The sequence below is a fragment of the Anabrus simplex genome, chromosome 3, assembly GCF_040414725.1.
Source record: "Anabrus simplex isolate iqAnaSimp1 chromosome 3, ASM4041472v1, whole genome shotgun sequence".
NCBI classification, from domain to species: domain Eukaryota; kingdom Metazoa; phylum Arthropoda; class Insecta; order Orthoptera; family Tettigoniidae; genus Anabrus; species Anabrus simplex.
This window is the reverse complement of record NC_090267.1, coordinates 109600877-109614979: the sequence shown is the minus strand read 5'-3', so window position 1 is coordinate 109614979 and position 14103 is coordinate 109600877. Positions and strand designations below refer to the sequence as shown.

The window sequence follows — 14103 nt, the reverse complement described above, 5'->3', positions numbered from 1 at the left end:
ACTACATTCAAAAATATATCAGAAGTCACTGAAATTGCTACAACACACACACACAGCATTCACACAAAGAAACACGAGAATTATTTATATTATTTACAACGAATTCTAGACTTTGAATTTAAATTTTCATTTTTACCCTAGGCACATGAAATATTACGATGATGGTATCGGTTAAAAAAATCCATTTACGACTGAAATGTGATGAAGTCTGAGTGATCACTTAGTCAAAGATGATGAAAATTTCACAACGTTGGTCATAATAACATCAGGGGTTGATATCTGGAAGAATTGTCGTCTACAGAAATGCACATAGTACAGGTCAAATATTAGCCTTCGCATTCATGGTTCATGAGTCACGACATTATTATTACTCAACTGTACATTTATCAATTAACACGTGCTCCACACTTGAAGAAAGTACGTTTTCCACACACATACTCTTCAAATAGAATTCAATAAATGAATTCAGTAATTCAATAAACACAGTAAATGATCTGTCGGGATTCTGCCATATTCCAGGCTCATATTCATCCTAATTGAGCACACATTAACATCTTACAACAAGATCAAGCAATATTTAAACTCTTGACCCTTATTCATTCATTTAACCCGAGGTGTCATTTTTATTATTATTATTATTATTATTATTATTATTATTATTATTATTATTATTATTAGATGTGCTAGATATTAAATTTACGTAAGCCAGAGTTCGATAGTAAGCCAGATGACACTAACACGCTTTAAATCCAACTAGAAGAAAATTTACATTGAAATCCGGCATAACAAATATGCCGTAAATCTGTCCCACATGGCTTCCACATTGAAAATATTTTCAAAATTAAATTATTAGTTATCGATGAGGACAATGATTTTTAAATATCACTGGACTACTAAATGGGACATTTAGAGTAATATCCTGCAAAAACTGTGCGGCACTATGTGGGGGTCAACAGCTTCTACACTTCGGACTTCTGCCCTTAGACTAGTTTATCCCGTGGCTGAATATTGTGCTCCAATCTGGATAAACAGAGCTCATGTTAAGCTTGTTGATACTCAGCTCAACCAAACCATGCGTTTAATATCAGGGACAATCAGATGTACTCCAACATACTGGCTGCAATCATTAAGTCACATACCTCCTCCATCCGTGAGAAGAGAACAAGCACTTATCAAGGTGTACAATAATATGTGCAACAATTCTTCTCTTTCTGTACATCTTGACCTCCCTGTTATTAACAGGAAGATACTTCGCTCTCGCCACCCTCCATTGAATACTGCAAGGAAGCTTGCTGAAAGTAAATTCAACATTATTGACAGCTGGAAGCAATTATGGAAGACCTCTGCAACATCAGAACAGCAAGCTATGCCATGCGTCACATCTAAGCCACCAGGTTTTGAGCTCGCCAGAAAAATTTAGTGTACTCTAAACTGAATCAGAACTAATTGTGGTAGATGTGCAGACTCCCTTTATAAATGGAAGAAAATTCCATCTCCCGAGTGTAGTTGTGGTGCTGAAAGACAAACTGTTCAGCATATTATCCAAGAATGCCCTCTATCAGCCTTCTCAGGAGATTCAGCCGAGTTCCTGATGGCTACTCAAAACGGTGTTAATTATATTAGAGATACCAATCTGACATTTTGACTTAATGTGTTCAGACGTGAAAATAATTTTAAAATACTTTTATTGTGATGTGATTGTAAACCATACGATAAATAAATAAATAGAGTAATCGTAGAAGACACGCACATCCTAGCTACTCTAGAATCCAATAATCACTCACACACGACGACAACACTACCATTTCCCATGTGAAAGAAGGATAAAAATATTAAATACTACTGTGAATCTAGAAGAAATACAACAACTAATGAATAAGTAAGCATTATTTCTACAAAGATGAACAGATAAAACATTAGAAAAGGGTACTTAAATGCATGATGAAATTGGATCTCTGCCAATGATCTGGAATTTCTGGATCACATGTTGTTGGTTATCTGCTTCCGTCGTTATCTCCCCATGTTAGATATCACCTATATTTTAATACACCATTGCAGCAGTGAAGTCCAATGCAGAAATATTGTAGGTCTCCTCTTCAGATCGTTGAAACATCTTGACGAACTCCAATAACCACGTGGCGATCCTCTTCTTTCTTCTAGTACATTGGAGGCTGAAACTGACAAAAAAAATTAGAAGATATTCCGCACACAATCACGTCGAGTTTTAGAGATGAATAACACGTAACTTAGCCTGCAAAAATCTGCCAGACTCGTTGAATAATGTACTATAAGAAGATAGTTGATTTGTACTGCCGAGTAGAAATATTGCCGAGTCCAGTGACAGCGTGTCTACGTCGTAAATCCCGCAAAGTGTGAATAATTCAGAGTAAGGGCATGAGTAAAATATGAGAGCGTTTCTTCTGAAAACTTGGGTATTTAAGCATTTCTCAAGGAGGGTGTGTCACCACATTGACTCGTAATTGGCCATCGTCTTACACCTAATAGGCCATTACAATTCTCGAAAGTACTCTCATTCGAAGACCCTGGCATGTGCAGTTTACATCGGGGTGACCTCGGACATTCCCAGTGGGTTGTATGACACAGCTGACTGGTCGATATAAAATCAATACTTTGCTCCTGGCGAGTGAGAACCGGTTCCGTACAGGGGAGCACGTCTCTATAACACAGGACTGGAAATATATCACCCGTGCTAATGAAATAATAGCCTCTTTCTTGAATATAAAATAAATGTTTATTATAGGCCAAATTTGAAGGGGACAATACATAGTTAAGAAACATTTTCCAATTTTTCGGTCTGATATGTTTTTAACTGCACCTCGGCGGTCAAGTTCACCCCATTTGACGGTAAGGGGAAGAAATGCTTTATTTTTTGTACCTTTTTAATAATTTCTCTTTACAAGTCAGTTATTTATATTGTCGAAGTCACTCGAAATCAAGATGTTTGATAAATTGAGATGTATGTTTACCTGTATTTCTTCTCAACATTTTTGGGAACTTCAAAAGTTCAGAGGAAAGAGGAGGAATCATTGGGTGTTTCTGTGGGATTGGAGGACGAATGCATAAGAGTTCAGTGCCACTTCCCATATGCAGTATGAGTTTAGATTTGTCTATTACACTTACTACAAGGGACTGGGTGTCAGCATTCAGAACAAAATTCAGCACAAGCCACAACTGATAGACATATATTTGATTACTATTTTAGTTTGAAATGTGAACGCCAGTGTCTATGAATGATCACATCTTTGTCATCTTCTCTAGGTTTATTAACAATAAATTTGCATATTACATCAAGTAAATTAGAAATCACTCAAGGAGAACTTTGTTCAGAGCAAAATTGATTCAGAGAGACTGTTCTCCTCTTGCACTTCATTACGTGATATGTATCACACTGTTCATTGCACAATATATGTACACACTCCTGGCTGGCCCCGGTGGTAGGATTTCTTGGCACAGAAACGGTGATGAAAGCCATGTATTGCAAAGTGTGTCACCAAATGTCTCAACTCATATTCCTCTTTCATCCAGTCCTTATTTATCAGTGCTTCTGTACTGTAAAAGCTTTCCTCGATCGAGTCCTTTTTCTCTCGTAGATCTCTTAACAGCTCCTCATATGCCGGAGTTTGCTGTAGAGGCATTTGTAGTCTTAAATCTTCTATCAAGAAGGTTTCCCGTGCTAAAACATATACGTACCAGGATCGGGTGAATTTAGATACCCCTAGGACCCTCTTAAGGTATCTCGGTTTCATGCTTTCCAGTTCTCGTAGCTGTTTACATGATAGGTATTCCCATATTACTTCTAATCCGTATGTGAGCGTTGGTAGCACTTTGACTTGGAAAAGTTTCATGGCCACTGTGCGCACATTGTACGCACATTGTGTGCAATAAAATTTATTATTATATTAACAATAAATTGTCCGCCTCCATAGTGTGACGGTTCAGGGGCCTCGGTTCGACTCCCAGTACTGCCAGAAATTTAAATGTGAACCCCAGTGTCTATGAATGATCACATCTCTGTCATCTTCTCTAGGTTTATTAACAATAAATTGTCCGCCTCTTTAGTGTAACGGTTCGGGGTCCTGGGTTCGACTCCCAGTACTGGCAGAAATTTAAGAATGGCAGGAGGGCTGGTATGTGGTTGAAATGGTACATGCAACTCACGTCCATTGGGGGTGTGCCTGAAAAGAGCTGCACCACCTCAGGAAGACGACACGAATTTGCAACAATAAATTAAAGAAAACTGATATAATCAAAACAGACTTTCAGCCTATTAGGTCGTGTTACGTACATTTAGTACATGTTGAAGAGATGTTAAATACAGAACAAAAATGGCCAACCAGACACCAGTGGGATCCGAACCCACAACCTTTTAACATTTTCTTCAGTCTACAGTCTTTCAGAGCTTCTTTATTAGCAACTCACTCCTAGAACTTCCCTTCTTTTGAAGTAGTTAAAGAAGACATTTGTTTACTGAAAATTGTATTAATTTGATTTCCTGTTTTCCAGATGAGAGTGACATGATCTTCAGTTTAGAGGAGGACCAAGTAGTTGAAAATTCGGCACCTGCACACATTCAAGCATATCGAATTATTCGGCCGCAGTCCCCTGTTCCAGTTCGTTCAGGTCAAGCACATCTTTTCAAACCACCACATGTAAGTTTATATGACAAAATAGGGATTTAAAATAATTAATGTTATTTAAAGTTCATTATTCGATTTGGAGATTTGAGCCAAAGTGACAGATTTCAAAAGTAAATAGGAAAATGTAAGTGGAATCTGTGGAAGCTAAGTTTTTTTTGCTGAAAAACTGTTGTCTGCATGTGGTTGGAAATATGGCAGATAGAGAGGAGTGCACAGGCCAATAAGCTACCCTACCCACTGTTACAGACATTTCGCAAAAGGATCAGTTTGATTATTTTCTAGCCACATGTGTCGGTGCTTCCCTAATCCTGTCCCTGTACCCTTCCGTGTCACTGAGCTCCGGCATGTTGGTTGGTGTGTACTTACTTCCCCAGTTCTCTTTCCTTTCCATCTTGATCCCCATCCTAGTCCAGTCCTTCCTGCGTTCAACATCCAACTTGGTTCTTGATTCACAGTTTAAACCTTTCATTTGCCGTGGAAAAAGCTATGTCCAAAATGTATCCAACAAGGTGCATTTACAATATTCATATAATATAATGTTCTGTATTTAATATGGATACTTATATGGATAACTCACTGGCAAATACCATATTTATGCGAATAATCCCCGCATATTTTTAAAAAAATTGGGGTATTTGCGTTAAGGCTGGCATGTTTTCGATATTGGATGTACAGTTATGCTTTGTGTAATCGCAGACGGAAGAAAACTGCCCCCATATGTCGTATTTAAATGGAAAATGATTCAGACTTTTAATTTAAAACTACATTTACATTTTTTTAAATAGCAATTTACAGAGTAATTTAAATTCAAAATTTATCCGTGTCATGATAGAATGCGTCTTCTGGAACGTGCAATGGTGGTTTTCCACACTTTCTTTCACTTCAGTGTGTTCAACAGTGTGTTTCATAGTTGCGAGTTCAAGTGAAATCGTAGTTATTTTGTATTCAGCGCTTAAAAAAAAAACCCGCCAAAGTATCATGCAACAGGTGGAGAAGCAGAATCCATGAACACTGATGATGCCGACATTTGGCGAAAAAGCGTGGCTCATAATTATAATCAATTCGTGCGCACTGAACAGTACTGTCATTGCCAATGAAACTGCATTGTTTTTTTTACGCATAGCCAGAATGGATGTTTCTAAAAGAGAATTCACAGAATAATTCAAGCCGGGCTGAGTAGCACAGACAATAGAGTCTTGGTCTTAGGCCAACTTAACAGGTTCTATCCCGGCTCATGTTGGTGGTATTTGAAGGTGCTCAAATATGTCAGCCTTGGGTTGGTATATTTACTGGCACATTGAAGAACTCCTGAAGGACAAAATTCCGGTACCTCGGTATCTCCAAAAACCGTAGAAGTAGTTAGTGTGACATAAAACCAATAATAATAATTATTAGAATAATTCAAGCAAATGTGTTAATAAGAAGTCAAATTCATTTTGATTATGAGAAATACCTGTAATTAAATCACGACTTACTGGTGGTGATGATTGTTGTTTTAAGAAGAAGTACAAATATGCTGTATAGAAGAATGTGTATGTTCAGTCCGTCAGCGCTAACGCTGGTGGGATCCTCAACAGCTCTGCCTTCAGCTGTCATAGATAGCATAGGCATCACTGAAGAGGCGTACTAGGGAAATTAGGAGTGAGCTAGTTTCCCATTGCTTTCCTCACTGAGCCAGAGTTGCTATTACATATCAGTCTGCCAAGTCCACTGAAATGCGTACACCAACCGACCCTATGAGCAACATTTTCACACCATTCGTAGCAGGGACTGGCTGCATAAGGATTGGCATTACTAGCATCGCTCATACCTCAATCACTTGCATATTGTCAAAGCCAAGGATAAGACAGAGACAGATCTATGAAAGTAAAAAACTTGCTCTAACCTATAACAGAAGACATAGTGCACTGTATACACTAGGTCCTGTCAGCAATGGCATATAGAAGAATATACTCTACATCAGGGCTGTCCAATGTTCGTTTCTACGCGAGCACATTCACATGATAACTAAGGGTATGCGGGCGCCAGGTGCGATTCCACTAATTCGACTACTGTTATCGGTACTACAACAACTATATAATAATAATAATAATAATAATAATAATAATAATAATAATAATAATAATAATAATAATAATAATAATAATAAATCTAGAATTAAAAAAATACATGAAAATATATTTACTCAGATAATTAATGTGAAACCTGGCACTGCATGCTCGCTGCAAGTTGAGGAAAGTCTGGTGTGTAACTGGAAAGGTTGCTCTTAACGCGTAATCCAGGTGTGAGTCTGTCAGGCAGGATCAGTGTTTGTTTTTTATTATGTTCATAGTCGAAAACGCGACTTCACAAAAATAGGTTAAACCAAAACAAGATTGCATCTTCAGAGCAACACTGCGGGTAATGGGATATTTTTTAACGTCCACCAGAGTCCAGAAATTGCCACATGTTGCGTAGGAGGATTTCAATGAAAGGTCTGACTGAAGGCTTAAAATTTCCATTTCTAATTCTTCAGGATTATAATTTTCGAATATTTTACACACCCTCCCTCCAAGCTCACAAACATCAACAGAAGCGAAGGGATTATTGACAAACATGATCACTGGTTCAAGCATTGAAAACTGGCTAAATCTGCTACCATATTCGGACCCAAGAGTTTCAAGATGTATAGCAAGAGATGAAAAAATACGCTTGCCGCCATTTACTGTATCTGCCATAGATTTCAAATTTGGAAAATGTGAAAGGGAATTTCTATTTAAATGGACAATCCATACCTTAAGTTTCTTTTCAAATGCATTGACAATTGGGAACATGCATCATTTTCAAAAATATTTTTTTTGAAAAGTACACCAATGAAATAGTACGTAAACGTATTACATTGTGGTATGTTGCCTTGTTTTCTACCATTAAAAAAATATTTAATAGTGCCTTTCCGCAAGGCGAGTGAAACGGCCTCTGACGTAAGCGGCGCGCTGTGACGTCACGATCCAGTACCGCATGGAGCTCTACCGGCCGTTGTGCATCAGCCGTTGCTAAAAGCCGATTGTTTATTATTCATGATCGCGAATAACTTCAAAATGACAGAAGAAAGGTTCAAAACAGCACAATCAGACAATCTATCATGTGTAAATGTCATCATTCTTGAAAAATAGTGACTTTTGTGGCCGCAGAAATTCGCGGATAACAAGCAAGTTTGTAAGTGGCGTCTTTTATATACGTGCAATGTACTGTAACCCATAGTATTAGGATAACAACGAACCTGGATAGATATCACATCACTTTCAACATTCCCTTCTAGACTGATTCCCCTATTAAAGAATAACATTACATTTTCGGGCTTTCAGCATTAGTAAAGTAAGAAATCGGATTTCAGCACTAACATAAACATATAGGTTGCATTATAGTACTAGTCCGCTTCTGTGGTGTAGTGGTTAATGTGTGCCACTCCCGGAGGCCCGGTTTCGATTCCCGGCTCTGCCATGAAAGTTGAAAACAAATAGTACGAGGGCTGGAACGGGGTCTACTCAGCCTCGTGAGGTCAACTGAGTAGAAGGGTTTCGAATGCCACCTCAGCCATCCTCGAAGTGGTTTTTCGTATTTTCCTACTTCTCCTCCAGGCATCTAAGGCCACGGCCGTCTCCTTCCCTCTTCCTTGTCTATCCCTTCCGATCCTCCCATCCTCCAACAAGGCCCCTGTTGAGCATAACAGGTGAGGCCGCCTGGGCGAGGTAATGGCCCTCCTCACCAGTTTCATCACCATACTCAAAGTCTCACGTTCCAGGACACTGCCCTTGAAGTGGTAGAGGTGAAATCCCTCGCTGAGTCCGAGAGAAAACCAACCCTGAAGGATAAACTGATTAAGAAAGAAAGAAAGAAGGAAAGAAAGAAAGATCATAGTACTATAGGGCTATAATCTATCATTCACAAAAAAAAATATATTTATGGTTGGGACAACTGGCCTACCCTCTTCCAGGACCCATGAAAGAGAATTAAATATATTTGTGGAGGGAAAAAGTTAAACATGATAAAGATAAATATGACTTCATCTAGTTTTCACAAGTCGGGCTGAGTGGTTCAGACTGTTGAGGTGCTGGCCTTCTGACCCCAACTTGGCAGGTTCGATCCTGGTTCAGTCCGGTGGTAGTTGAAGGTGCTCAAATACGTCAGCCTCGTCTCGGTAGATTTACTGGCACGTAAAATAACTCCTGCAGGACTAAATTCCTGCACATCGGCGTCTCCGAAAATCGTAGAAGTAGTTAGCGGGGCGTGAAGCCAATAACATTAATTACATTTGGCTTTTAACAAGCTGAGCATATCAGGAAAGAAAAGTGTCCTGGTGACATTTTAGTCGCTCAATACAGGAATGTCTTTCGGTGCTGTGACTTTTACTTTTTTTTTTTTTGCTTTACGTCACACCGTCACATATAGGTCTTATGGCGACGATGGGACAGGAAAGACCTAGGAATGGGAACAAAGCGGCCGTGGCCTTAGGTACAGCCTCAGCATTTGCCTGGTGTGAAAATGGGAAACCACGGAAAACCATCTTCAGGGCTGCCTGCAGTGGGGTTCAAAACCCACTATCTCCCGGATGTGAGCTCACAGCTGCGCGCTCCTAACCGCGCGGCCAACTCGCGCGATATTTTTACCCTTCGATTTATTGACCTGGCTTGTATAACCTAAAACTTAGGCTAAGTTGGATAATATTTTAAACACCTACATCACTATTTTCACCTGTGTGCAATTATGTTATTTATTTCATTAATATTATGATAATTATTATAATTGAGCATTGTTAACTTATAAGACCCCAACAGACAAGCATTGGTTTTGTGTAGAGTTATACATTTGTTAAATTCACGTTGTTTCCTTTCATGATGTACACGCCTATTCTTTGTTACATTATAGAGTATTTAGATATAGCCTAAATTTCTTTACCAATTAAGCTCTTCAATAAAGAGTTACACAACTGTCCCATGCCAAGATATATTGGTAGAATTAGAGCTGTCAAGTGGTTCATAACCCCTTTGATTTATTATCTTGATATGGATCACCCAAAACATAGGTTAGGTTTGGAGAATACTTTAATAATCAGCATTATTTAATGCACTGTTTGTTACTTTCATATTCCAAGATGTAATTGAAGCATTTAAATAAAGCATCATACATTAAAATTTAAAGTTTTACCACTAGAACAGCAGACATGGAAAAGTGATTTGAAAATTCAAACAAATTCATCTTACGTTAAAATCTTCAAAAAAATAAACTGTAGACCTTTCCGATATATCACCAGCATTTTTCCAGCTCGCCAAAATCCATTTCTCCCTAGTTTTAGCGTCCTTGGAACGTTTATAAACAATTTGTTTATGGTATGCTTTGTGCTATTGCACATCGGAACTCTACACCATTTATAAGTTTTCTGCCTCACTGTCTGCGCAGGATTCATTTTAAGTCTAAAATATACCACTCAGATTATTATCCAATGTATAGACCTCGAATTTAACGATACTAGACACTAACGTAAAGTAGAAATACGCGAAGTCTATCCTGCTTCTCACAGCACACTATGTGTTATTTCGTCTGCTAATTCAGTCAACCTGTACGATGACGTCAGGCCAATGAGATCGCGTACTTGCGTGACGTGACATTTTCGTAGATTTTTATCATGTTTGGAGTTATTATTTGTACATTCTGATCACATTTTTGAATTCTGCATGCAATTTTGAATCAGATTAGCATATTTTTAAGTAAAACCCCGGATCATGCATGTTCCCTATTCTTACCATACCTGAAATATTATGATCTTTTCCTTGCAATTCAAGATTTAACTCATTTAATTTTGAGGTGATGTCTGCCAAGAATGCTAATTCGATTAGCCAAGTCTTGTATCTCATCCAACAGGCAGCAAAACCGTTCGAGTGTTTTCTCCCTACTAAGCCACCTTACGTCTGCATGAAGGATGACATCACCGTACTCCGAATCTGACATACTTAAAATATTTCTGAACAATCGATAACGAGTAGATGACGATCTTGTATAATTCACGACATGAGTTACAATTTTCATGACATGATCGAACTTTAAAACTTTTGCGCATAAAGCTTCTTGGTGAATAATACAATGATAAGAAAGAAATTTTGGAAATGATTCACCCTTAGCGCAAAGAGAAAGAAATCCATTATTTCTACCAGTCATAGACGGTGCCCCATCTGCTGTTATAGCGACAAGCTTTGACAGTGGTTACTCTCTTTGGTGAATTTAACGAAAGCATTAAATATGTCTTCTTCCCTAGTACGTCCATGAAGTGGCAATAGCTTGACAAATTCTTCCGTTACTGTAAAACCATTAAAAACCATTCTAGCAAATACACACAACTCAGCAGTGTCAGACGTCTCAGCACTTTCATCAAACTGGAGTGAAAAATGTTCACACGATTTCAAATCCTGATGTAATTGAGATTCCATATTATTAGAAATCTGTTCAACCCGCCTAGCAACAGTTTGGTGAGACAACTGAAGTCCTTTGATTGAAGATATCAATTCATATTTATCTTTGTGAGATTCGAACAGAGATTCAGCAGCATTCAGCATAGCTTCTTTCACTACTTCCCCATCACTGAAAGCTTTTCTCCTTTTAGCTAGGATGTAACAAACTTTGTAAGAAGCTATTGTCACGTTACGCGTTTGCTGAACTGGCTTCTTAAACGCACATTGATGCAATGCTAATTTAGATTTTAGGTCTTTCACTTTGTTTTTTCTTAGTTCGGAATTAAAAGGAAATTCACTGTCAAATTTTTTGTGATTAGTCAAAAAATGTCACTGTATATTACTTCTTTTAGGAACAGACACACTAGCATTACACAATAAACACACAGACTTTCCTTTGTTTTCAATAAAGCAATACTAGTCCCCCCATTCACTGTTAAAGTTATAATTTCTTTGCCTTTTAGCCATGTTAAGAAGAGTTATGTTTAATGAAATATACCTGATTATAAACTGAATAAGTTAAAGTTTAAATAGTAATGAAAAAAGCACACGAAACATGTTGAATGTACAACTTATCACAACACAAGGCACTCAAAACGTATTCCATAAGCCCTGCATAAGCTCAAAAGTAATACTGAATGTTTGCCTGAAAGCTAGGAACTGGGAACATTCCAATTGCAAGACTTTCATAAATCGTTTGTTCATTGTTCACGTCACAGCTTTGTTGGGATTAAAGTTACTTTGTGGGCAAATTGGGTGTCCCATTGTCGTCCCGGTGAAACTCTGTCATGGTAGGTAGTTTATGGCATTGCAATCAAGTGAATAATAAGGAAGTGGTTCTGTTTGGCAGAATAAATATGCGGCTATATTTGGCTCCGTGAGTAGAGAGGGCCTTTATACCTGGCGCTAGCCCCCCCCCCACAGTGAGAGGTTTGTGGAGGATTTCCCTTTTGTCGCAACTACTTACATGTAGAATAGCTGTCTTTCTGAACCTTTGTTCTATCTCTTCACTAATTGCGGACATGAGTCAGTTAGGCCTAGATCACATTTGTGGCTTACTCAAAGCTCTTTGTGTATTTGGAGGTATGGATGTAACAAATTTTCTGACTTTGATGACGGTATTTTTAAGAGAAAAGTAAGAATATTTATTTAAATGCAAAAGGATTGTTTTCAAATATTAAATATAATTTAATTTAGAAATTAATTGCGAAGGGCGCTATAAAAGGGCACCTCGGGCGCCATGGCACCCGCGGGCGCCGCGTTGGACAGGGCTGCTCTACATAAATTAAATACTCATTATCTCTACCGTGACACATGCTAGGCTCATGTATCACTCTCAAGTGAGACTCCTGCCCATGCTGTCTCTTGATAACTATACTGTCTAAATAATTTATCTTGTAATGTTGAGGCACCTGCAAGGGACGCTATACGGTATTCATCAATTTTTCAATGTTTCTTGAATTTGAAACTTAATATTTTATTAATTTGAGAATTGTAATATTTTGTTGCAGACTCCTCCAAAAGAGCGGTATGGTGTGGACATCACTCCTCTGTCTTATGTGCCTGGTGGTAAAATAGAACGTTACCTAGGAAACTTGAACTTCTTCTTCATACGGGAGAGCACATGCATTCGCGAGGTGTGTACTTTCTTAACATTACTGAATAATACTTTCTGGGAGTCCGAGGCCTTGGGGTTGATTCGAGACTTGCTCTCAACTTTCTCTACTAATAATACTTTCTCATTTGTTAACAGAAGCATGCTGTGATATTTGCAGTTTGGACTCTCAATCCCCATATTTGTATCCACTGTTCTTGACTACTTAAATATTTTCACAAAGTATCTTTGTATATTATGGAAAATTATTCATGTTTCGTGTAATTTCTGAGATGTATATTGGAAATACCCCATTTTTAATCAGTGCATGTTGACCAGCTAGTTTGTACTGTTATCATTATCTTCATCATCATTGCCATCAGCAGTGTACAGTTCTTGGCTGTGTCTGTTCAGAATGCAGAACTCGCCAACATATCATGAACATGAAAACAAAGAAAGTTTCTAGTCATTTGACAGCACCAGGAATGGAATGAATTAAAGCCCCCATCTAGCGGCAGGGATGGGACTTGTACCGTCTGCCGAAGCCTGTTGCACTCCTCTGGGGGCAATGATTAATGACTGACAGTTGAAATGATATCTACCTTTTCCTCATTTATACTGCTTCCTCATCTTTGTTATACGCATATCTGTCTTGATTGTACTTTGTCTCTGTCCTTCCATTTTCATATTCTTTAGTCTTTTGTTTCTTTCTATAGGATTGGGATTAGTAATGAAGTGACCATTGTCTTATTTGACAGCCCCTGTATTTGCATGCTATGAAAATGGGAAACCATAGAAAACCGTCTTCAGGGCTGCTGAGAGTGGGGTTCGAAGCCAGCATCTTGCAAATTTAAGCTAACAGCTAGGTGCTCCAATCTGCATAGTAAACTTGCTCAATCTTCTTTCGTTCTCTTTATGATCCATAGTCCATAACGCAGTAATGGTGAACTTTCTGTGTTATTGTGTGTCAACTCCTCCATTAATTCCGTGAATTGCTCAACCCCTCACTATTCTACTCCTTTGAAACTTTTTTTTCATTGGCCTGCATTCTGCTCTTGTGTATTTTATTACCCTTGTTTTCAGTTCATAAATCAATATGAGTATGTAGGTCATGCAAAAGATTTTTCGATTATCTGTCCCTCAATTAACCGTTCTGCAGATTATCCATCCGCCAAAAAAAAACTTGATTTAAAAAAAAGCAATGTACAGTCACTCCAAAACTGAATGAGCGTACTCTTGTTGTCAATAATAATAATAACAATAATAATAATGTTATTGGTTTTACATTCCACTAACCACTTTGACAGTTTTCGGAGATGCCGAGATCCTGAGATTTTGTCTCGCAGGAGTTCTTTTATGTGCCAGTAAA

At 38.2% G+C, this 14103-nt stretch overlaps 1 protein-coding gene across 1 annotated transcript in view; it reads left to right on the top strand.

Moving 5' to 3' along the window:
* The window catches only part of LOC136866675 (C2 domain-containing protein 5), a 559159-nt gene that overhangs the window by 338325 nt on the left and 206731 nt on the right, over nucleotides 1-14103 (top strand). The window contains exons 17-18 of the mRNA XM_068226804.1: nucleotides 4525-4670; nucleotides 12652-12777. Of these exons, the coding sequence (XP_068082905.1) occupies nucleotides 4525-4670; nucleotides 12652-12777 (272 nt within the window). The remainder of the gene's footprint in view (nucleotides 1-4524; nucleotides 4671-12651; nucleotides 12778-14103) is intronic.